Here is a 26961-nt window from a genome sequence, read left to right as displayed (position 1 = left end):
TAAATGTTTATGTTAGTATAATCATGATGTTTGTGTGATTGTTTGTAGCTTGTCCATATTGTTTATTCCTTGTTTTGAGCCATGCGTTCTTGGTGTCGTTGACAATCGAGATTTAGTGGAAGGAATTAGGGATAATCGTATTGATTGATTGTTAAGTAACAACCTCGCATTCTAGGAATCCGAGTACTTAGTTCTTGATTAATCACAAACAATTGCATGTACACAAAACCGAGATATTATGGTTTATCCATTTTAATGTTAACAAGAGTGTTGAGTAATAACCCGAACCCGAGAGGAATGCTTGTTTAATTAATCGTTTACAACTTTCGTTTAGTTTAATTTAGTTTATAAAATCAAATCAAAACCAACTTGGAAATTACTTTTTCGTCATTTACATTTATATTAGTTAATCGTTGAGCTACTTATTAACACACTTTCCACAAACTCCTCGTGTTCGATACCCACTTACCACTATCTATTTAGTAGTATTTGGTTTAAGTTTGCGTGAGCCTTCGACCTAACGTCACAGTTGCAAGCCTAGGAGGTCAAAAAGTAAAGGTAATGTCAAAGAACCTATCAAGAAGAAATCTGTTGAAAGAATGCCCAAAGAACCAAGACAAACTCCCAAGTTGAGAAAGCACTATGAAAGAATGAGAAATGAATGTCAAATGTTTGATTTGTGTGGTGGATCAAGATCTCAGAAGGATAGAGTTAAAAGGTCTACAGAAGATGATTTTTGTCCAACTATCTATCCTGTCTTCTCAAACCATGAACTACTTGACATTGGAAATACAGAGTATGCACCTAGAAGAGGAACAGATCATGGGAAGGAAGAAAGGTCTGCAGGTTCTCATTTTAAGTTAAAGGAAGTAAAATTTTTTAAGGCCAAAGAGGTGCACAAGCTTGATGTATGTGGACCAATACAAGTAAACTTTAACAAGTGTTCTTATGAAAAAATGACTTTGGGATTTGATTTTCCCAAACCAAGTGATAAGAATAGAAATGACCAAGATTTAGAAGAGCTAGGAAGTTTTGCAAAAGTGTGGTGTAAGAAGTGTGATTCTTATGGACATCATACAGACTCTTGCTGGATTGAAGATGAGGAAGAGTATGTCATTCCAAATAAATTTTGTGGCCAATATATGAGATTGTATAAGAATAAGTATGAAAATTACTTGAGAAATGAGATATATGAAGATGATATGGAAGTAGAGAGAATGAAACTAGAGAAGAGAATGAAACTAGTGACTCATCTATTGAAATTGGCAAGGTAAAGAAGAAAGACAGAAGAAAGGCTGGTGTGCTAAATGGTGATGAAAATTCCTCTTAAAACCGGGCTTTGAACCAAAAGGGTTTTAATGAAAACTAAAAAGGATGTTACTAAAAGAGAGGAACCAGTTCTTGAGCAATGTGAAATAAAGAATGAAGCCAGAAATGATATGTTTGAATATGAATCAGATGATTCTTGTGAAGTTGTTCATGAGGATCCTATTCCAACAGATATTAATGATTCAAATGTCACTGATTTACAAACTGTTGAAGTTTGTATTTCAGACAGTAACTGATCAGTTTGTTTTTATGTGTGCAGGGACATTCCACATAAGTCAATGATGTATGGTATATGGATAGTGGATGTTCCAGGCACATGATATGTGATAGGGGATCACTTGTCAACTATGAACAAAAATTTGAAGGACCAGTTGCCTTTGGAAGTGATGAAAATCGAGGGAAGATTGTAGGAAGAGGAACACTTACCAATGGCAAAGTATATTTTGAGAATGTGTTGCATGTAGAGGGTTTACAATACAAATTGTTAAGCATAACTCAGATATGTGATAAAGGATATAAAGTTGGCTTTGATGATGCACATTGCTTCATCTTGAAACCTGAGTTTGTGATACCACCAGACATGATTATGATGATGACACCCAGAAATGGAAACTTGTATGAGCTGATAATGAAAAATGCAGTTTCAAGGGGTGGATCATGTTTTGTGTCCAAAGCAACAGTGAATGAAACAAGAATGTGGCATAGGAAGATGTGTCACGTGAACTTAAAGAACATGAACAAATTGGTTATGGGAGAGCATGTTGTTGGTCTTCCAACTAAGGAGTTTGATGTCATCTAAAATATATATATATTATTATATCAATATTATCTCCACTTTTAAGTATTTTGAGATAGGGTTTATTGAATATTACTCTTACTTGGTTCGTATTTAAAGTTTTAAAGGTTTAAAAAAGACTACGAGCTAAAACAAAGTATTTAGCTTAAATAGATTTGGAGTTGATTTTTAAGGCTTACATATTTAAATTGGATGAATTTGTTTTAAATTGGATGAATTAGAGGATTATTATATTCACTTTAACTATTGTTGCTTATTTATTTTGGTAGGGAGCATGAGCTACAGATTCATTTGGAGCCCCATATCACATAATATAGAATCGGAAGTGGGCTGAGATATAAGCTTTTGCAAGTTTTCACAAATTAAATATGTGTCACACCCCGACCAATGAATGCGGAAACGTCGAGGCGCGACATGATTGCTCATTGCATAATGACACTATAAAGTTACAATATTTAAACAACTCATTTTAATCCATATCATCATAAATAACACAACAATTGTTCATACAAAATGCCAAATAGATAGATAAACAAATAACTTGTTCTTTTATTTTCTAATATCCTAAAGCCAAGATAATAAGTTTCTTCAAGTAATCCAATCAAGCTAACATCAAACCTGTAACATTGCATAAAATAGAGTTTGTCAACACGAAGGTTGGTGAGCAATTTTCATAGTTTTGGACAATAAGTATATAGTATGAAATCCACAACTAGTATATGAAAACAATAAATAATAGCAACAATTTAGATAATAAAACCGTCAATAAGAATACATTGACGAACCGTCAATAAGAATACATTGACGACAATAATGAAATCCTCAATAAGAATACATTGACGACACCTTTCTATATGGGGATACCATATATACTCGGAATTAACGTATCATCATACTTTGATGAGGCTACCCGCCTTAGCATTCAAGAATTTGCACATAATCATGTAAAGCATATAACACCAAATCGAGCATTTATTTAAGTAAACATATACAATACGTGTTGTGGTTTAAGACTCAAGTATAAATCATTTGAATTTGAATAAGTATGCAATGCCACCCCCAAAACGAAAGATGGAAAACGGGGGATGAAAAATACTCACATTAACAAGTAACTTGAAAGATAGTGTCGTGAATAATCGGAGAGATCGGTTTAACGAGCAAGACCTATATTAAACGGGTCTTATGTTAGTAGGTAGTCTTGGAAGGGTTTAAAATAAAATACATGACAAATAAAGTAAATAAATAAAGTTTAGGATTTAAAATGTAAATATTTGAGAAATTAAAGAAACGAGTTTTGTAAAATAAGTTTACTCGAAACCGGGTCTCGGTATTCTATTCGTTAGTTTTTTTTCTTTTTTTTACTCAACCTATGTTAAGTAATAATGTGGGTTAAAATGCGATATTGCAAAACCCTTGGTTATAAGAATACCAAAACGATGTTTAAACGAGTGTTCGGGTTTGTCGGTTCGAGACTTGATAATTGACCAAGCTCACAGTTAACTTCCCAAAATAATAAATGTTATGAGATAACTCAATAAAATCAAAATAGACTTAATCAAGTATGTAGTTCTATTGTGAAGAACCTTAACGTTCGTTAAGCGAGTATACGACCTTATCGGTTCGAACTTGTTATAAGATCAAGTTGGTTACCGACATGCCAAGTATGTTTAGAAATTAACTAAAATTGATTTAAAATATAATCTTGAAGAAAAATATTAGTTTTGGTGGCTAAAAACACACTTGTGTGTCTTAAGCGAGTGAACTCGGTTTAGTTCGGTTTTTGGTTCGGTCCTTGACTCGAAATAAGATCGAGGATGGTTACCACATACCCAATTACCATGTAACTTGTAAAATAACTTATAAATAATAATACTTAAGTTTTACATTCAAAAAGTTAACAATAAAGTTTTTACACAAAAGTTCGGTTTTTGGTTCGGTCCTTGACTCGGAATAAGACCGAGGATGGTTACCACATACCCAATTACCATGGAACTTGTAAAACAACTTATAAATAATAATACTCAAGTTTTACATTCAAAAAGTTAACAATAATGCTTTTAAACAAAAGTTCGGTTTTTGGTTCGGTTCTCAACTCGGGATGAAACCGAGGCTAGTCACCACATACCCAATACCATGGAACTTGACAAATATGAACAATAAACTAAAATATGTAGAAGTTAAGCAAGTATAACAAGTTATATGGTTAGATTTGTTAAATATATAAACAAGGACTACAAAGTCCTCCATGTAACCTTGCCTTACTAGCCCGACATTTCAACCGACCGAGACCGAAGAAATGAAAGACCGAAGGTAAACAAGGAGTGTATATATATATATGTTGTAACATCAAGCTTTAAGTATTGAGAAGTTAGTTAAAATGAAAGATTAGCTTATGAAGAACAACCTTAGAATTCAAGAATTTGAGAGAGAAATGAAGAAATGAGCAAGCACAAATGAAGAAGATGGGTGTGTATATATAGGGTAAGTTGAATGGGTCTTTCATAAAGGGTGTTTCATGAAAATGGGTTGGTTATAGACCCAAGAAAGCACAAACTACAAATGGGTCCTTCAAGTCTCCATTTTGGTAGTTTTAGTCCCTGGAGTTCGTTTTGAGCGTTTTCGGGGAATTTTAAGAACCGAAAAGGGTTTTTTTTTTTTTTTTTTGATCCAACAACTATAAAACAAATATTAACATACAATTCATCATTTTGATAATATCGAAAGGTTCGGGATACAAAACGGGTCGGGTTTACATTAAGAATACAAGTATAAAATAACCCGAAATTGACAAATGTCACAATATGGGCTAAAAGGAAACTGGACTATGGGCTAGAGAAGAGATGTGGCTACTTGGAGATAAAGTTAGCCGAAAAAAAAAAGAAACTTGGTATAATATTATGTCGGCTAGATTGACTATATATATATATATATATATATATATATATATATATATATATATATATATATTATTGTTCTTTGATAAGGGACGAAAAACTTTCCCTTGGTTGGGAGCTGCCAGAAGGTTCACAGAAAAAGAAGAGAAGAGCACTTTGGTTCGAGCAGAGACTGTCCAGGTTCAACACCTACTCATCCAAACATCATTAATATTTGGTTTGAATTTATTATTTTCGTCATGAATTTATTGTTTGAACCTATTTATTTTCTTTTGTTCTTGAGTATGGTTGTTGGCTAAACCCCTTAGACTGCCTAAGCTTATGATGAACCATTGTTGACGTTTTATTTTATTTGGGATTTGCTTTTCGTTATGGGTTTATGAATCAGTAAAGAGTTTAATATTATTTATTCGATTCATATGAGTGCTTGGTTTTATTTGATAAATTTTATTGTTTCACAGAGTCTTTGGTGATTGCTTGTCATATAAATAGGATTCTGTTAGGTCATTTACTGTGTGTTCTTGACTAGTTTGGGATTTGCTTGACTGTTTTGCTAGATTTAGTTCTTCGTAAGGAGTCCGTCTAGGTTTGATTTTTCAGCTTTGTCTATTAATGTCGAATGAATTTATTAGATTGCCTTTGATTTCCACGCTGTAAGGTAGGGTTTCGTATAAAGGTACTTGTTCATAATTAATTAGATAACCGTAAGGAAGTTTAATATTAAAGTTGGTGTTTTTTAGAACTTAATAGAAATCCATAGGTATCTTCTTGAGAAGGGTCAGGGGTCCTATTCGGGTTTTTTCTTAAGTGACTATTTTATGATCCCAGTTCCATAACAAAGCATTTTCCAATTAATTGATAACTGATACATTAGGGATTCTAGCCTAGGTGGTTACTTTCCATTATCTGAATTAAGTCCAGGTTTAAGTCGTCTTTAAATCTTAGTGATTAATTTAATGTTAGTTTAATATTAGTTATTAGAAAAACCCCCCAACATAACATAAATAAATAGTCGTGTCATTTAGTTGAGTCCAATTAGCTAGTTTATGTAATTAAAAGAGTCTCGTGGGTTCGATATCCGGACTTACTTAGCTGTACTAGAGTCGATCGGTTCACTTGCTGGTTAGTGTTTAGTTAAGTTTAAGAGTCTAAAATTTATTACTTAGTGTCTAGATTAACGTGTTTTTATATAACTACTTTTAGCACATCAGAGTTCAAGCTTGATAACAAATGTTCCTCATGCATTAACGGTAAGCAGCATAAATCATCCCACAAGACTAAACTGGTGAATGCCATTGAAGAAGTGCTGGAATTGTGTAGGAACGTGTTCGTGTCGTGAACAAGACGTAGATCGATATCTATAATCAACGTGAAGGTGCGGAATCCCTAAACGTGATCGAAAACAACAAGGTTTCTCATTATCTTCTCTCTATTTCTCATATATATCAAGGTTTACAACAAGATATGACAAATATCAGTACATATACGTTCTGGACAAAAGAGTTTACAAAACATATGTCAAAACTACTATTTATAGGGTGGTTGGAGCATTTATGACGTATAAGTCCTCAACCAGCGTATATGTTTTCAGCGTATAACATATACTCCGTATATGTTGTCAACGTATAACATATACTCCATATATGTTATGCTCCAGAAAACCAGAAAATTGTTTTGCGCATAACTTCTTCGTTATAGCTCCGTTTTACGTGCCGTTTTCGCCCACGTGCTCGTAATCAAATTCTCTATTATCCCATAAAATAATATCTTCATTTATACTCCATCTAAAATGGTCAACCTTTTAGCTCCTTTAAAAGCTCCGCGAATCTTCATTTGACAAAGCTGAAAGCAATAGACGTATGCACTAACAGACTCCCCCTCGGCTATTGCCAAGTCTTTCCATTCAAATTAAGTGCTTTAACATTTTAGCTCTGGGTATCGCTTGTCTTGTCAACACATCTCTTCAAATTATCAATTCCTTCCTTAAGTGCAAAGAACATTTGATGTCAAGCTTCAAACAATTGTTTAAACATTATCATCTCTGTTTGTATAGTTTTTGACACTTTCCATAACTGAATCTTCAATAATTCTCCCCCTTAATTCTTGATCATCTAACGACTCCACCTCAAGCTTCATGTCTTGATGGGACCTGTTACTCATGATAATTGTAAGTTGAAAATCTTAATTAACAATGTAAGCATACTCAAATACTTTTAAAGACTTTTCAATCGTTTGACAATTAACCACCACAGACATCAGGAAAAAGCTGTTTATCAAGTCCAAATTAATGATCTTGAAAAGCACTGACATTCAAGTACGTTTCCAATTGATTTTATAAAGTTTTGTATTCCAACATCAACAGTCGAAAATAAAACGGAAAAAATAAAATCTTTTTGGTTTTAATGAAAAACAATAAAGACAGTAAACAAATGAACTTCAAAGCTATTTACAAACATGTAAACAATTACATATTTTTGTGAGTTTGAGCTGGAAATCATATTGACCAAATTGCCCTTCCATCACAATTTTATTTTCAGCGTTTATTATGACTAGTGTTAAGTCAATCATTGGTATTGTTGTCCACCTAACCTTCCAAACAAATGATTCAGGAATTTCTATAATACATTTATTTGATTCAATTAAGCACGAATCTTATGTGGACCCCACCTATCAGACATAATTTGTATATCTTTATACAGTGAGTTTTTCACGTGTATACTTTTTCACTATTTACTGAAAATCGATTAGCTATTACTCATGCAAAAATAATAAAACAAAACAACTCAGAACGTTAAAATTTTCCCTTAAGATCGGTATTACTACACGCAGATAAGGTTCCATTTTAACAAAATTAAAAAGATAAAATAAGTTGAAGTTGTATAAGGCTTTTAACAATCAGGTCGGATAATACCATATTATCGCGCAGAGAAAGTCCAAAGTTTTATACAAAACACCAAGAAAATAAAGCAGAATATCCAAATCTTAACATTCAGGTCGGATAATCTTATCACGCAGGAGAAGATCCAATATTTGAATAAAAAATAAAGAAAAAATTAAGTTGAATTTCTTTACAAAATGAAAAGAAAAATAAGCTAAATTTCTTAATTTCTTTGCAAAATGAACACATGCACACACAGCAATCTTTAAACGTTCCATTTTCTTAAAGCAGATATTAACTAAGCTTCAGGATGTTAATCCACTAGATTCGGCTGTATTTTGGTTTATATCACATACTTTTTCTTACTTGTTTGTTTTAAATGCCTACCAATGCATTAATAGAGTTAAGCACCCAGCCTTTTATGCCTACTTTTTACTGGATTTGAGACCAGATGATTAATGTTCTATCATCTTCTTTTTTTGCTTCAAAAACTCATTTTCTAAAGAGCAACATTTTTACTGTTTTTGACATTTTTGAATTTTATAATGTTTTTGGCTTTTTCAGATTTTTCAATGTTTTTGGTTTTTCAGAAATTTTCTCCCCATAAAATCAAAAATATTAACAAAAATAAACTTGATTGTTTGATGTGGTTTACAGCTATTTTTAGATCACTTTTAGTAAATCACAATGGCAGCCTCATTAACAAGAATAAACAGTTAAGCAATCCAAAATGGACATGAAAAGCAAACCGTAATGAGCTCCATCTTTCCAGATTTTCTGTGTTTGCCCCGTCCTCCAGTAATTTGGCAATGTTTAGCACAACCATGCTCCAATGATAGACATTATGACTTATGAGAGCCCCTGCAAAACAGTTTAAGAAAACAGAGAAATCCAAGCCCGCTTGGTCTTGGACCTCAGAACATTTTCAAAATTCTCAACAGTTTTAGTAGTTTCAGAACACTTGCTGTCTTAACTCTCTGAATTAACATTTAAAACATTTGAATTTTCTGAAGTTTTGGATTTTTCAGATATAACAATGTTATCCGAACTTTTAGAACAAGACTCAACAAATCTTGTTTGGATTTGGCATTTTAGTCCTTGATGATCCAATGATATAACTTTGATTTGGATCTTTTCACGTAAAATTTCAAACTCTCAAACCTTTTAACATCACAATCTTTCAAATAAACAACCTTAACAAATTTAGGTTTGATATTTGAATTGACACTTGAGCTTGTATTTTTAGATTTTGAATTTTGAAATTTTTATTTTTCTGTTTTAAGAACATCTTGGCTGACTTTAGATGTAACAACATCTGATTTTTTAATGTAAGCAAACTTAGAACTCTTCTTATAACAAGGAGATTCCTTCGTTTGTGTACATTTCTCTTTTCGAACAAAGAAATCCTTATTGGTTTGATTTCGATACTGGATTTCTTTACAACTTTCAGATGTTGTATCATGTACAAATTCAACTTTATTAACAAATTTTTGGTGGTTGCCATGATCGTGCTAATAACGATTAGGACACGCAAAGGACACACTGCCCTACTTCGTTATAGTTAAAGCATCTCCTCCGGTCAACAAACTTTCTAACCAGAGGTTCTTGAACACAATCACGCCCATTTTTTTTATTTACAGACTTTAGAGGCTCAGCGGAACTTGGGGTTTGAACTTGGTTATACCCCAAACCATGATCATTATAACCATAAACAACTTCCCCAGATATTTCATCTTTACCTGTCGGTTTAAGGAGAATATTGTCTAAGAGGTGAGATGCTGCTTTGAAACTATTAAGCTTCAAATCAACCTTTTCATTAACAATTTGTTTTAATATCAAAATTGTTTTCTCATTTTGATCAATCTTTTCCCTCAGTGCCTTTTCACATGTTTGAAGCTTAGCGTAAGCTTCCTTAATACGTTTAAACTCATTTAGTAAAGAGTCATTGTGAGTTTTTAACAATTTATTCTCCATATCTTTTTCTAAACATTCTTTATGAAGTAACTCACATTTTTCACATGACTTTACGTTATGAATTTTTAACGACGCATGATTAGACTCTGATTTGATTTAACATGATAATGAACAGAAGGTTCAGAGTGTACCTCGAATAACTTAACCTCTTCGACTTTCACAGTCGGGATACCTGAACTTTCTGTTCTGACTTGCTTGAGAATAGGTTCAGTTCCCTTAGCTCCAACAACAGCTTCCTCAGCTTCATCCTCAACCTTAATTTCCCTCAATTCCAACTTCAGAGGATCACAAGTAGACTGACACTATGATTCCAAAACCAATTCTTCAATCAAATTCTGAATCACTATCATTATCAAACTTTGGAGTGTTCTCAAATTCTGGCAGTGATAATTCTTCAGATTTGACAATCTTTTCAGAAAGTTGATCAATCATTTCAAACTTTTTAGACTGATCACTTTGAACTTCAGTCTTATCATCAACCTTCTCAGAATCTTCAATAACCACATGCATCATTAGCTTCTCGATGAATCGGGAGAGTGTGTATGTGTTGGGGTTTGATTGTATTGACAAAATGATTATACCCAAATCTTCAGGTGAATTTTCGATGAGTATATAAGCCAACCTATCAATGTATTTAAACTCTCGTCTAACAATCCCAATATATTTCGCTCACAAGCTTGCAATATCTTTCGATTAAACGATCAAACGATTCTCCAGTCATCATCTCAAAATGATCAAATTCTTTCTTCATTCTGTTTCTTCTCGATGTAACTTCAACGTTAAACAAACTTGAAAATTCCATTTTGAAAATTTTTGTAATCTAAATTCAACAAATTTCAGCAACCTTTTGGCTTGTTTAGGCTCGTTTATCAGCAAAACAGAAAATTTTGGTTCGTTTCAGCTCGTTTTTTCAGCTAAACAGCAAATTTCAGCAACTTTCTGGTTCGTTTAAGCAATTTCAGCGCGTTTTAAACAGCAAACAGCACGTTTCAGCTCGTTTAACAGCAGTTCAGCACATTAAACAGCTTGTTTAAGCACGATTTCAGCAGTTTCAGCACATTTCAGCTCGTATAACAGCAACTTTCAGCACGTTTTCTGCCTGTTTCAGCAAATTTCAGCACGTTTCAGCAAGTTTTTGCACGATTCAGCAAATTTCAGCAAAACTCAGCAAGTTTTGGTTCGTTTCAGTGCGTTTTGGTCCGTTTGACAGCAATTTCAGCAGCAAATCAGTTCGTTTCAGCTCGTTTTTGGCCCGTTTCAACACGTATCAGCTCGTTAACAGCTCGTTTAAACACCAACAGCAGCAAATTTCAGTTATACATGTTGGAAATCACCAAAATCTCTCCGGATATTTCTGTTATGGGCAGTTATGATCGGAAAACTTTGTTAAACTTGCCGGAAAATTCTGTTGTCACCGAAACTTCGCCGGAAAAAACAGTCAGGACACAGGAAAAGCGGTTATTTGGCCGGAAACTCACCAGAATCGTCAAAACCTTCACCGGACATCAATTTTAACACAAATTCAATCCCAAACACACTCGTAGATGAATCCTAAAACCGTTCTAAACGTAAAATATCAACCATTTATCATCCGAATCAAGTAAAACTCAAACCGATTAACACGAACACACGGAATCAAAAGCGAGCACGTTAGAAGTAACGATTAAACACGAGATTCAACGATTAGTTGTGGAATCGAGCACCGAAAGGCTCTGAGCTTTTGGATATGATTTGGCTTTATCGAATCCGAAACGAACTTTTTAACGAGTTGAGAAATAGATCGAATCTTGACATGAAACGAGTGTATCTTGTTATTTTCTTCCGATATCGAGCACCAAAGCTCTGATACCACTTGTAGGAACATGTTCGTGTTGTGAACAAGACGTAGATCGATATTTATAATCAACGTGAAGGTGCGGAATCCCTAAACGTGATCGAAAACAACAAGGTTTCTCATTATCTTCTCTATTTCTCATATATATCAAGGTTTACAATAAGATATGACAAATATCAGTACATATATGTTCTGGACCAAAGAGTTTACAAAACATATGTCAAAACTACTATTTATAGGGTGGTTGGAGCATTTCTGGCGTATAAGTCCTCAACCAGCGTATATGTTGTCAACGTATAACATATACTCCGTATATTTTATGCTCCAGAAAAACAGAAAGCTGTTTTGCGCATAACTTCTTCGTTATAGCTCCGTTTTACGTTCCGTTTTCGCCCACGTGCTCGTAATCAAGTTCTCTATCACCCCATAAAATAATATCTTCATTTATAATTCATCTAAAATGGTCAACCTTTTAGCTCCTTTAAAAGTTCCGCGAATCTTCATTTGACAAAGACGAAAGCAATAGACGTATGCACTAACAATACCTGCACACTAGCACAACCCGCGTAAAACTGACAATAAACAATTAAACAAAAACTACAAAAATAACACACGTTGCGCACTACTCCCCAGCAACGGCGCGAAAATTTGACGTGAGGTCGAAGACTCACTCAAATTTAAACCAATTACAACTAAATAGATAGCGGTAAGTGGGTATCGAACACGAGGAGTTTGTGGAATATGTGTTAATAAGTAGCTTAACAATTAAACTAATATAAACGTAAATGACAAAAAAGTAATTTCAAATTGATTTTGATTTGATTTTATGAACTGAAATAAACTAACAAATAAGTTGTAAACAATTGATTAAACAAGCATTTCTTTCGGGGTTCGGGCTATTACTCAACACTTATGTTAATATTCAATGGATAAACCATATTATCTTGGTTTTGTGTAAATGCAATTGTTTGTGATTAATTAAGAACGAAGTACTCGGATTCCTAGAACGCGGGGTTGTTACTTAACAATCAATCAATACTATTAACCCTAATTCTTTCCACTAAATCTCAATTGTCAACGACACCAAGAACGCATGGTTCAAAACTAGGTTTAAACAATATAGACAAATTACAATCACATAAACATCATGATCATACTAACATAACAATTAGACAATCAATCCAAATTCAAGAACAAATAACATGAAGTGTTTTGCAATTAACCTTACATCCCAAGAGAAATACCAAAGGATTAGCCACACATGGTTAGCATCATCGATTCAATGTTTAATCCAAAGCAAACAAAGATTATAGTGTTAATCTTTGATTAGAAGTACCCAAAATCTTGTTCTCAAGCACCAAAATTACCCAAAACAATTGTCTAGAACGGAATAGACTGAAAAGTATATCAAAAGGCAATTATAACGTCAATTTCGAGTTGTAACCACTACCAGCGTGCAGGGTCACTGTAGCTTACGGTGGCTTCAAAATCATTACGCCAAGAAAAGTCTATCTATGGCAACTTGGTTACGCCAGACACCTACCGTAGCTTACGGTGGCTACCGTAAGCTACGGTAGTCTCAGCTCCACGTTCCTTATGCTTCTTTGACTTGTTGACCGCCATCTCCCAATCTCGAGTTACTGGCTCCTCTCCATCTGAACACCCTTTAACACCCTTTTCTTCTCATTTATACCTGCATTCACACGACATAGTGTAGTAATCCAAATCCTTGAAATTAAACATACACTCACACGTTTTAACTAGAATTATTACACTTAAGGGTGGCTTAACAATCCACCCGTTAATAGAGGCTAGTGGACTTAAGGACAATTATGAGCCTAAAAGCCTTTGGGCTTTGCCTATTTAAATCCTAAAACCCTAAATCCATCCTTATCCTTATCATTTTATCGTCATCTCCCAATCATCTCCCAATCATTGGCACACACCCATACACACAATCCCTGTACAAACAATCCATCCTTCCATTTACAATCAAGATATTCAAGTTATAGTTCAATCACATTGAAAAGTAAACATTATGTTTTAAGATCAAAGATTATCCTTTTCGTTTCATTTCCATTTCATCCACTTTCGTTTAGGTTAATCATGAATGAACAAACGGATCTCTAAAAGTTGAACACAAATGAACCCTAACCAACCAAGTAGGAGAATCAGATTTTGATTAAAACAATTTGAAAAAAAAAACATAAGTGTATGTATGTACAGTAAGTTGGTTCATACAAACAAAGCCCAAGTGGCCACTGGTTCGAACCAAGTAGCACAGATGAGTACGGAACCCGGACCCATCAACTGGTTCATTACACCCGTAAGATCCGAACTATTCGCATGCCTATGCGACTGGGATCCAAACTATTCGCATGCCTATGCGACTCCAATCACCAAACTATTCGCACGGAATGCGATTCAGAATCGTGCGACCCAATTCCAATCGCATCCCATGCGAATACTCTCCAAGCGAATCGTTTGGGTACGAGTCGTTTGTGTGTGAATCGACTGGTGTGTGACTCGTTTGGAGAATCTTCCATGCGACATGATTAGACGCGAATCGATTTGGAGTTTCATGTGGTTCCACCTAGTTCCTGCCCACCGTTGTCAAGTGGCCGGAAATGGAAGGGCCGGCGGCGGTGCAGAGAGTGAAGGAGGAAGAAGGAGACGAGGTGGGGGTGGGGGGCCTTGGGGGACGGGATTTATAGTTAGATATAGGAGGGCATTATGGTAAATACATAATAAGTTTATAATAATAATAAATAAAAGATAATCTAATAATAATAATAAAACTTTATAACAATAAAAGTATAAAGGAGACGAGGCTTAAACAAGACTCGAACCCGAGACCCGACTTGTCTAGAAATCGTAAACCGTCTTATGTCAAACCAATGGTTTATGGGGCCCGTTCAGAAATACTTAAGCAAGTTGAGAACGTGAGCTACTAATAAAATAATATAATAATGAATATACATAATAATAACAAATATAGGTGAGAATGTAAACTAATGAGGTCGACTCGTTAATAAATTAAAGTTAACTAATATGAGCAATTTAAGAAAATTACATGTCGGTTGTTAACTTAAAAGTTAACCCTATTAACTTAAGAAAATGATTAACAAACGAATAAAGGAAATGAATATGTGTGTATTATTAACAGTTAGTCGAGCTCAGTTGGAGAAGGGGATTACTATTAGTTCGGAAAGGAATCGTCTGCAGGTGAGTTCTAGCCCCTTTCTCTGTGACGTTTTTCGGGGCTGTGTGCATACTACAATGTGATAGTTAATACACTTATCCTAAGTGATAAGTGTATTATATGTGTATGATTATTTATTTAATGTTATTATTAATTGTTGTTTGAATGTGCGTATATAAATATAATTATTATATATGCAATTGAAAGATGTGTAAAGTATGCAATTGAAGGTCGTTTACTTTTTTAGTTTTTTATTTATATTTTGAGTTATGATTTTTTTATTATTTTTTAATGAAGGGTTTTTAAAATAGATCAAAATGGGTTGAGATTTCAGAAACCCCTCACTAAAATATTCAAAAAAATAAATAATAAATCGTAACTTGAAATATAAATCAAAAATTAAAACAGCAAAAAAACTAAAAAAGTAATAAGAAATGTCAACCCGTTTTGACCCGTTTCAATAATTTTCATTTTTTTGCTTGACCCATTCTGACTCATTATATACATTTTATTACAACCCATAGGTCACATTTGCCACCCCTGGTATCAATGACCGGCTACGTCGTCTAGGCAAGTGGTTTTTCAAAAACTTTTGGTTTTATAAGATCTATGTTAGGATAAAATCAACTCTTGCAAAATATATGTTAAACAAACAAATACAAACATACTCAGTATAATTTCACTCATAACATTAGCTATTAGTAAGGTATAAGAAAGGTGTGATGCAGAAAAACCTTTCCATCCCAAGAGATAGAGAGGTTGCTCCAGAAACCTTTCTTTTCCTTTGATTATTATTATTATTATTTAGGTGCAGAGGGAAAAAAAAAAGAGCATAAACACCAACGTCAAAATTCCTTCTCACTACATTATATTACGCATTTCGTATAGTGCTAACTGTCTCTAAAATAATTTCATTTTACAAACAAGATTCTCTCTAAACAGGCCTTTGGCATACTATAATACTATATGTCATCTTCTGCTGGTCTTTTCCTTGCCTGCAAAAGAGATGGGATGTTAAAATTCAAAGACGAGTCTCGAACCGGTGAAGCAGAAAACAACTTACCAAATATGCTTGATTTCAAGGGAAATCGTCCCTTGGTTTTCAGATCTTTAATTTGCTTCCCCGTTTTAGGCCCGCTGGTACCTTCACCCCTCAACATAGCAACCTTTTCTTGATAGACAGCTGGCGGTGCAAGTCTCAACTGTGGCATGTTATCTACATGGTTATTGTCTTTATCAAGGTTACTTAATATTTCATACTGTTGATATAATAAGACCTCAGTATCAGCTAGCAAGTTGGTAACGTATAGGGAAAAAAAAAAAGTAGAGACAACTAACCGACCCTGGGTATTTGACGATCAAGTGTGTCTTTCTCCTGCAGGTGGGTCCCTTGTGACGATAACTTGTGCTTTGGTAGCATCGCCGCCTTACTCACCAATCCACTCTTGGCAGCAGCAGAAGGAAGTCTAGACTTTTTCTTTGGCGTACAAATGGGGCAGCCTGCATGAGAGGCCGGTTCGCAATGCAAATGGCTTGCGTGCCCACAACTATACACTCGGATCCCGGGGGAGTCCTTAGTAACAAGACAATTGCATATGACACAAATAAGGCTCTGAGGTCCATGCCCGTGAGAAGCTCCTCGCTTGAGTAATGTCATGGTATAATATGTATCATCCTCGATCAAAGATCTCGCAGTGTCCTGATAATAAAAATGCATACTTTTATTCTTTATTCTTTATACAACGCATAAAAGAGGACGAGAGAAAAAAGTAAATACCAAAATTCTTCTTTCAAAATCATATGTTCCAAGCATTCCGAGTATTGTAGGCTTAAAATCACCAAACTCTTGGCTACCATTATCAGAAAGAAGTTTCATCATGACAGTCGGTAACCGAACATATCCTATCATTCCCTCAACAATCTCTTTAATAAAAATAGACAACAGCTTTCTCAAACCTTTATCAGGCCCTATAGTTGCAGATGAAGTGCCGTTCTGGTCCTTACCAGATCCTGGTTTTGTTAATGGTTCACAAAATCTGCATATGAAAAATATTAGCATCACCATGTTCCAAATTGTATCACATGCATGTTCTTGAAGAATACACCAGCTGTTTTTAGATCTCATTCATTACTTAAATGATCTTTAGACTTGATGTGCATACCAGTTATTTTCATATCTTCTTTCCATGGGAATCTTAAGTTCTAAAATTTAAATTTCTTCCCAAGTTTATAAAATGGATGCATGGCAAATAAAAGATCGTCATCATCATCATCATCATCATCATCATTGGAACCCTTGGGTGCGCACATATAATGTGTATATGTGTGAACCCTTGGGTGGGCAAAAGTAAAATTGCACTAATTATGACGTTATTTTACTAATCACGTGAAAATAACGTTAAAGGTGGCGGAAGGTTAATCAGGCATCATGTGGTGGCGTTGATAGCCGAAAGACAAGGGCACATGCACCAATCAGCCGGTGTCCCGATGATTGAGTGTTATGTGTCTTATGTCCAAGGCTTGATTCAAAACTACTATTGAGCCGGGGGTCTCACCGGAAGCAGCCTCTCTATCCCTATGGGATAGAGGTAAGGCTGTCTACATCTTACCCTCCTCAGACCCTACCATAGCATTGCTATTGGTGGGATATACTGAGTACGATGATGATGATGAAATAAAAGATAATGAAAGAAAAACAATATATAAATAAATGGTTTAAGTATATAGAGAAGCAACAGGAAGAGCGGCTAAAGCAATACTGTAAGAGAAGTTTAATATCATAATATGTCGCCAATTTAGAATAACTAAATGATAAGATCTGGCTTAAAAAGGATTAAGAAAAAGCACAATAGTAGTAAAATAAGTTGATCGAGTTTCAAAAGGTCCATCGCCCCTCCCAATTGGGGAATTCCAAATCAAAATATCAAAAAAATGATAAAAAATAATACGACCTTAGTGCCCTATTTATAAAATAAGATTTCCTAAAACATTGTGAAAAATGATACCTAATCAATATCTAATATAAAACTTGTCTTGTAAGTAAAATACTAATACTTGTCCACAAATAATAATAATTCAACATCTTATCACAAAACAGAGTTGTAAAACAAAGGCAAGTTGTAACACGTGATTAAACCAATATTTATTATTATTTTATCTGTTTGTGTCAGTGGAGGAATGGTGCTTACTTATCAAGCAGCTGAAACCAGAGGGCCTCAGACTCATTGGGATCTAACCGAGAACTGTTCCTTTGGCACAATCCGACACAAGTACGCACAATATGTAATATGTCATTCACCTGCACAATATGTGACGTCATTCACCCACAATATAATCATGGAGAAGTCGTCATGGAGAATGAGAAGGCCTAAGTATAATGGTCATGTTATGAGTTGTTTTAATAAAATAGATAAAATTGAATAATCAGTTAATATAATGCAATGATTTTTGGGTGGGTAAATACGATATGTGCAAGTCTTGAGGTGGATATGAAAACTTCCTACGAAAAATATGTTCCAAGGAAAGAGTGACAAACCTCCTTTTTCATTAAATGATCCGCCATGGCATAATCAGCAGAAGCAGCATCAAGCATGCTAAATTTATCCTCAAGATCAGAAAGTGTGTATGAAAGAGCACTTCCAACATCTCCAACCCTTTCTAATAAGAAAGCAGCAGCATCTATGATTTTATATTCTTGGCACAAACGTAAACAATGGTCTACCCTATAGCTTTCACATGTCTCAAGAAAATGGAGAACACTATTGGGTTCATACTGACATAGTAACTGCAGAACAAAAAAACCGCATAGTTTAGATCCAAGTGCAACAGAATACCTGCGATCAGCATGCAATCTGACAAAAATAAAGGAAATTACCAAAACTGAACGTAAAGTACAACAGTATAACTGTATAAGCAATTACCTCAAGATACAGCTCAGTCATTTCATCAGTTACAGGAACCGGATTCTCACGCGCAGACTTTGGGAACTCTGATAGTCTTTCTAAGAAATCATCTACTATGACGGTCTGATGCTTTACCCTTGTACCAGTGAAACACAAAGGCTCTCCTTTCCTGAGAGAACTAAAGCTCATGGTGCCCATTGAATGAGCTTCAATAACCGTCTTTAGGAAGAGAAAGAGACTTTTTGGATGAGTCCTCAGCTCGTCCAAAATTTGTTGAAATTCTTGAAAAAAATGTTCAAAAACTAGAAAAACCGTTCCCTCCCTGCCAAAGTTTAACACACAATTACGAAAGCTATTTGTCATTAAAGTAAGTAAAGCTAGGGCGATTCAGCATTTGAAATAACAACCTGCTTATTTGAACTAAATCTGGAATTCGTGAAATGATTGCTGCTTCCATATAATCAAGCCTCTTTGTTCGCAGCAAATTATGGATATAGGAGAAAGCGTGAACTGGTTCATCCACATCTTTCATGAAGCTATCAAGAGCAGCTAAATACTGGTGTCTGCTGTCAAAAATGAAGCCACATACCTAGATGAATACATGAACACAATTATTGGTCATTTTCATTCATTCAAGAGAGAGAGAGAGAGGAAGGGAGAGAAAGAGTCGTCAGAACCTGGTAAAAGTGAGCCTTCTCACACATGTCTAACAAGTATTTGTCGTCGCAATCTATCTGAGGCACAACTTTCAAAAGTGCAAGAACCTCCTTCTCTCTTGTTTTAAATGAAATTTCACATTTCATTTCACCGTTTGCTGGAATGCGAGCATCTAAAGTCAAATACTCGAATATTTGACCTAGCAACTCATTCGAGACTTTGGCCTTTCCACGGGAAACAAAACTAGAAATAAACTCTAGTATATGACCTATATCATCCTTTGAAGGCCAAACTGTGTCAGGTTGAATAGTCTGAGTGCTAATAGATTTTCTAGTTTCTAATACGAGAACCAGAGCGTGTACAGTCTTTTGGGTCATATCTTGGCTTTGAGATGTAGAATCCTTTTCATGCAAAAGATGATCTGGCTTTTGAATTTCATCTATAAATGCACATCTCAAAACATCTAATGTTGCTTCAGTGTCCAACTCTAAGAGATGATAGAGATTCTTATATGAATTTGTGGCTGATAAGTTAGCCAATCCCCAAGGACTTGGAGCATTAGAATCCTCCAGTAAGAAGTGTATAAGCTCCCTTCTAAGAGACGGTAAACGTGCAGGGGAGAGAGCTCCATGTCCTGATTATACATTTAGTAAAAAGAAAAACAAAAAATGAGAATCCAAATCCAGTCATATATAGGCCTGTAAACGAACCAAACGTTCGGTGAACTGTTCGGCGGGAAGTTCGTTTATGCTCGTTTATTTAATAAACGAACGAACATGAACAAAAATTTCCTGTTCACTTAATTAAACGGACAAACATGAACACATGTTTCGTTCGTTCATTTATGTTTCTTTGTGTTCATTCACGTTTGTTTGTGTTCATTTAAGTAGGTTCATATATGTTCAAATATGCTTGTTTATCTTTGTTCAATTATGTTCATTTATGTTTGTTTATGTCCGTAAACTGTTCGTTTAGATTTTAAATAAACGAACATAAACGTACACAAGCATGTTCATTTTTTAAACAAACAAGCATGAACACCAAATATTTGTTCGATTAAGTTTTCGTGTTCGTGCTCTTTTAAAGTTAAATGAACGAACACAAGCATACCCTTGTTCGTGTTTGTTCGGTTCGTTTACAGGCCTAGTCATAAATACAAAATAATAATTTATATCATTAGACAGATGACATGCCTGGAGGAAAAGCTAAGCCTGAAAAGCAGTACTTCAAATAAACTAGCATTCTGTACCTGTTTACAAAGCCCAAGGCATGAAATAGACACGTGGATAAAACTTCGTAAGGAGGAAGGAAAAATGCTAATAACAGGATACACTGTATTAACAATGGAGGGCCATATATGCAGTTGGATTGGAATCTTATACGTAAATTTTCAAAATTATACACACACACACACGATTATATATATAACTTTTCAAACTTATTAATCAGATTGGATTAATAAGTATAACCTTTCAAATACTTCAAAGAGTTTGACCAATTTTGACTTATTTAGCTAACTTTGACCAAAACTTGACCGATTTTGACCAAAATTTGACCAATTTTGAACGATTCGGGCCGATCTGGACCAGCTTTGATCGACAACCGATTTGGTGGTCTGATTAGGTGAAATCAAATCAGTATCCCGATTAGCTACTAATCTCCACTAAATCAGTGACTAATCAAGATTTTTACAATACTGCATCCATACTCAATTCGAGACTTCTTTTTGTATATCACAGGATATATATATATATATAATGTTTTGATTTAGACATGATTTTAATACAGCAAAATGAACCGCGAGAGGTTTTGTACCTTGAGTATGTATGTAAAAAATATGGGCGTGCATGGGTCGGCTTTGGCTCAAAACCATAACCATAACCGACCAGTTATGGCAGTTTCGGTTAATCGATTTCGAAGGTTATAGTGGGTCGTTAACTGTGAATCTGGGTCTAGCTAAAAATAGCTCATTACAATATAATTGGGCATTATTTTGGCCTGAAAGTTTTGGCTTGAAGTTTTATGACTATGGAATAAATTGTTACACCACATTTACATATATTACTATATTGCATGGCAATAAAAAACATACATATATTTGGTTCGCTTCGATATTAGCAGGTATGAAAATCTTCTTAACCATAACCGACCCACTATAGTCGGTTTTCAGTAAATCATTTAACCAATCCACCGGGTTTGGTGCGGGTCGGTTGTAGCTGTTGGGTTTCAATGGTTATGGATCAATTAGTTCGGTTTTCTACACATAAGTACTACAAATATAATGGGGCTCTATATACATCCGGCAAGCTAAGGGCAGGGGCCGCCTGTAGCTTAAATGGAAAACTATAAAGTATAAACGGAGATTTAGCAGCTAATCATTTGTGGATGTAATCTATAAAGGGGTTCTCCTTGAGCAACAAGCCTTTCTATAACAAATTAAAAAAAACGGAAATAAAAACTGTGTGCTTTGTATGTATGAGAATGATGATAGCCTCAACAATTTACAGTGTAAATAGCTATCATTGATAATGAAATAGTGTGTTGTATATGGTAAAGTGACTATAAAAAGAAGCTGAATTTGAAAAGATTAGCTATCCCATAATGCGGCATACCCGAGTGATGGAGCATTCTCGTCATCGCTGTTTGTGAATACCAGAAGCAGCTCCTCTAAAGGTGTCCTGAAATCATCTAGACCTTTATTGAACAAATATATCAAGGCCCTGTACAAATTGTGTTCCCGACATAACCTGACGACCTGACACATACAAATCATGAGAAAAGCTGTGAGGAAAAATACAACATCCTTGAATTGTGGCTAAATACTTGTGTTTCCATATTCTACCTGGCTTTTTAACTTTATATTTGTTCATATATCTTAATAACACTGCACATGAGGTGAGAGTGTATGTATTTAGGTGTTAAATGTCATTTCTAGGTTTCTACGTTATATCTTTACGCGATTTTTTCTTGAAAACATACTATTTAGTTGTGTAAGAAGTTCAGCTTTTGCAATGTTTCTATCAAAATCTACCTGATTGAAGTCCAAGGAAGAAATGTCCATGTGAAGAACACATTGTTCAACTCGCTGCAGCCAACCTTTTGCGCTATAGTGCTCCACCAATGCTTGCATAATCTTCAAAGAAAGAAAAGCATTGTTGTTACAGTTACAACATGCACTAGCTCCTGGATGTAATGATATAGCATTGCCTGAACTTTCAAGCATACAAAAGATGTAAACAAGAAATACCTCGGGTGGAAGTGATCCAAGCATGTCCTTCAAAATATATGGCTCCAAAAGCTCCAAAAATGTCTCTGAAAACACAAGATTAATAGACATAAAATCTGCATGATTCTATTCAGAGCCAGAATTAACATAATAACACTTATAATTTATAAAATCGGGTAAAAATTAATAAACTTGTGATTCAAAAACCAAAAACAGGTTAAAGAATTGAACTGCAGCGATGCGCATCACCGCACCGTGTGCATTGCACATAATGCACGCATTTTTAATCCAAGCTACTTAGTATCAAAGGCTTTGTTTAATCAACCAAACCAAAAGAATAAAATGAAAAAGGCCATGCGCTAAGAGAAATACAATGTACCTTTTTGTTGAACAGACTCAAAACGAGATAAAATTTCGTCAAACAGGATGTCGGTTCTCTTGATGTGAACACAGAACTCAACTGCAACCCCACCAACACTTGTGTACTGCTCTGAAGTGATAGAGTAACTATCAGTCTTCAAGTGCTCCAGTTGGTTGCCTAATGCCACTGATATATAAGAAAAGACCTCATCCACGTATGCTAGTAGCAACTCCACTAGGTAGGACATTATTACTTTTCGAACATCGTCCAATGATCTAGGAAGATCAAAAACCCCATGGGCTTGACCATCATATAGCACCATTGCCATATTGAAAGCACCCATCCAGTCACCGCCTCTGCGCAAAACTTTGACGCGTTCCTTCCACGGAAGAAGGCGAGAAACAACAAGATGTGTAGGCCCAAGTAGATACAGAGAAGCACCCCTAACAGCTATATAATTGTGATGAGCTTTGCCAAGGACATTGGAGAAATAGGTGTGATGTCCAATGACATCATCTCCTCTGCCTCCATCTACAGAAAAACTTGTGTCATGAATTAAAGTCCCATCATTTGCATACAGACAGAGCTTTCCAGCTGATGTTAGCACCACCAACATCTGAACAGGTATAACATCTGTTATAGTTTACCTTTAAATGAATAACAAAAGCCACATTATAACTATGCAATGACCTGATCATCCAGCCAAGCAACCCCTATTGCTGAACTCTCGAGGGTCCAATCTGCATGTTGTTTCAGTTCTGACTTCACCAATTTCGCAACCAGTACTTGGTGATCCCAAGCAAGTGCGAGCAGTGGCGCGGTTCCAGACTCTATTACCTGGACATTCTCTGTAAGAAAAATTATCATATTACCAAAAAAGTTTCAGCATGTGAGTCATCAACTCAATATGTAACATACCAGCCTGTGAGGGAGGTATATATTTCCAAGCAGCGTAAGGCATGGAACCCTCCCGGACCCCATCAGGCTTGGGAAGCTGAGCGTAGACTTCTGGTTTGTTAGAAATAACTTTGGCCTACAAAACAAGGTGAAGGCATTGTACAAGAACATATTAGTGCCATAGTAACAAAGCTAATAAAATAATTTATGCATAAGGTCTAGTCTTCAAAGAATTTCATACCACCAGAGCAGACTGATGAGTGACAAATATGACCACACCTTCTTCAGCGGAAGTCAAATCCCCTCCCGTTGTATTTTCAGTGCCAGTTGTACCAATGGAAGTGCTTGTGGAAGAACTTCCAAAGCTTTCCTCCGGCACTAGGGGCGACGCGCATACAACTGTGCTTGTTGATTCATCAAGAAGAGTCTACTTTAAGAAAAATAAGGTCAGATGTGATAGACGTATGAACAAGAACCATAAAAAGAGGTAGATTTTTACCGAGGGTTTAGATGTAGAGAACCTACTAAGCCATGAAAATGGAGAAAAGCGAATCAACTTAACAACACCTTTACTATCACCGCTAACCATGTTGACCTGACGAGTCACTTGAGAATCCATCCCCAGATATAGCATGTGAACTACTGGAGCTTTATGTTCGGTAACAATTTTTGCAGCAGAGACCCTTTGGACATCCCAAACAGTATAATGCCCATCAGCATATCCTGCGAAAAGAAGGTCTCCTTGATGATTAAAGGACATGGATGTGACCGGGGCATAGGACCTATCGCCTTGTAATCCAAGCATTAACATCTGAAAGAAAAGCATATATATATTTTTTAAAACTTAGTAACAAGAAAAAAAAATCCACAATAGCATCTAATAGTGCTGATACTATAAAGGAGAGTCATGTGAATGGAACCTTAGCATCCATGTTATCAGCATAATGCAGAGAGTATTTGCTGGGAACAACAACGATTAACCCTCTAGACATTCCCAGTGCGATGTAGTTAAGATGAACTGCTAGGGCTTGTGGAGTTCCATGGTCTCGCCTGAATGATGGAGAGGATATTGTCCTGGTAATGGTGTTATCAGTGCTAGTACTGAAATAAGCCAACACCGTTGATCCCATGTTCACACCCTCAAGCTTCATTGGCTGGGCAGCGGCACCCTCTTCCCAGTGCAGAGCCGTAAACGCATGCTTCTTTTCAAGTTCCTCAGCAAACTGAAGGGGCTTTAACCGTGTCTTTTCACTCATATCGACAGAAACATCAGTTTGTGTTGGCTTGTCATCAGCTTCTGCTTGGAGGTCATATTCAACATCTTTTTCATGGATTTCCAGATTCTCAGCATCAATTTTTTCTGATAATACAATTACTGAGTCCTCCTCCTTAACCTCTTTAGCATCAATTTTTTCTGATAATACAACAATTACCGAGTCCTCCTCCTTAACCTCTTTAGCATCATCCATGTCAATAGGTGCCGAGTCGCCCTCAATGTGCTCGTTGCAGCTGTCATCTAGAACTGACACCGTATCATCATTATCCAAAACCAAAGGCGAGTCGATCTCTGGTTTCGCAGCAGAAGTAAGTGTAGCGTCTCTGTCTCTGAAATCAAGATCAAATATCTCCTCCACCTCAGAGGCAAACTCCTCACATTCAGCATCGAGATTCTTCTTATATTCTATATGTTCGGTATCTAAATGATCTGAAGGTGTGGCACTATCATCGGGGGGTTTAGTAGTGGATTTCTCCCTAATAGCAGCAGCGTGTGGAGTTGGAACCAAGCGTGAGGCTGCAGCAGCGGCTGCCAGTGCTGCCCCGGGCTTAGCATTTGACCTGAACAACGGAGGCAATTGACGAAAACTTACCAAGTGAGAGGCTGTTGGTGGTAAGGAATCAGAATCAACTGGACTATTATTGTTGTTGCTTCGCGGAGACGATGAAGAAGAGGCATCAGAGTCGCCGTCGATGAGGAGGAGAAGCTCATCGACGGTGTTGCGGTGGTGGGAACCGTCTTCGGCATCACTAGTTGAGGCGTCGTCAAGTTGCAGGAAGGCATCTAGGTCTAGCTCCATGGCAGCTCTGTTGGTCTTATTACAAAGAGAAAATAATTGTTTGGCGGAGTCACATCGAGTCCCTGAAAAAAAATTGAACAAGTTGAATCCCCATGGTTCAAAAAATGAACTAGATGAGTCCCCATTGTTAAGTTTCAATCCATAGAAAAAATGAAATTACCAATATACTCTTTTATAAGATTCATATGAGTCCGTGTGGTTTGTGATTGTGCTCACTTTACGTCCCTCGTTTTAAATTTTATCCAAACTATTTTTTTAAACAAAACTAATCGAGCTGAACTAGTTTTTTAAGAAACACTAATCGAACGGACAACTTTTTAACAAAACTAATCAAACCGAACTACCTTTTTAGCAAAACTAATTGAACCGGATTGGATTTTTAACAAAAGCTAATCGAACCGAACTACTTTTTTAACAAATCTAATCGAACCGAACTACTTTTTAACAAGACTAATCAAACTTAACTACTTTCTTTTAACAAAACTAATCGAACCGAACTACTTTTACAACAAAACTAATGAATCCGAACTACTTTTTAAACAAATCTAATCGAACCGAACTACTTTTTTAACCAAACTAATCGAACCGAACTACTTTTTTTAACAAAAATAATCGAACCGAACTACTTTTTTTAACAAAAATAATCGAACCGAACTACTTTTTTAACAAATATAATCGAACCGAACTACTTTTTTAACCAAACTGATCGAACCGAACTACTTCTTTAACAAAACTAATCGGGCCGAACTACTTTTTTAACCAAACTAATGGAACCGAACTACTTTTTTAACAAAAATAATCGAACCGAACTACTTTTTCAACAAAACTAATGGAACCGAACTACTTTTTTAACAAATATAATCGAACAGAACTACTTTTTTAACCAAACTAATCGAACCGAACTACTATTTAAACAAAAGTAATCAAACAAAACTA

General features: G+C 35.6%; 1 protein-coding gene across 1 annotated transcript; it reads right to left on the bottom strand.

The window, feature by feature from the left end:
- Nucleotides 1-15869: 15869 nt before the first annotated feature.
- On the bottom strand, nt 15870-26025 carry LOC143584151 (uncharacterized). The gene is made up of 18 exons (XM_077066259.1): nt 24871-26025; nt 24450-24761; nt 24192-24377; nt 23972-24086; nt 23744-23901; nt 23072-23669; nt 22714-22778; nt 22498-22599; nt 22079-22221; nt 20660-20715; nt 19487-20100; nt 19217-19398; nt 18828-19131; nt 18443-18691; nt 18096-18205; nt 16685-16943; nt 16250-16606; nt 15870-16166 (listed from the first exon to the last, which is right to left on the bottom strand). The coding sequence occupies exons 1-18, from the start codon at nt 26023-26025 to the stop codon at nt 15870-15872; spliced, it is 5262 nt and encodes a 1753-aa protein (XP_076922374.1).
- Nucleotides 26026-26961: the final 936 nt, after the last annotated feature.

This window comes from Bidens hawaiensis, unplaced genomic scaffold (assembly GCF_021521415.1).
Source record: "Bidens hawaiensis isolate Kalapana, Puna unplaced genomic scaffold, B.hawaiensis_p1.1 tig00032827_1, whole genome shotgun sequence".
NCBI lineage: Eukaryota > Viridiplantae > Streptophyta > Magnoliopsida > Asterales > Asteraceae > Bidens > Bidens hawaiensis.
Note: the sequence above shows the minus strand (reverse complement) of the source record. Positions and strands in the feature narration are given on the sequence as shown.

Coding starts and splice junctions, on each gene's coding strand:
- LOC143584151 (XM_077066259.1), bottom strand. CDS start 26,025: ATGGAGCTAGACCTAGATGCCTTCCTGCAACTTGACGACGCCTCAACT. Junction 22,600..22,713: donor TTGGATCACTTCCACCCGAG/GTATTTCTTGTT, acceptor CTTTCTTTGAAG/ATTATGCAAGCATTGGTGGA. Junction 20,101..20,659: donor AGGCTTAGCTTTTCCTCCAG/GCATGTCATCTG, acceptor ATGTATAATCAG/GACATGGAGCTCTCTCCCCT.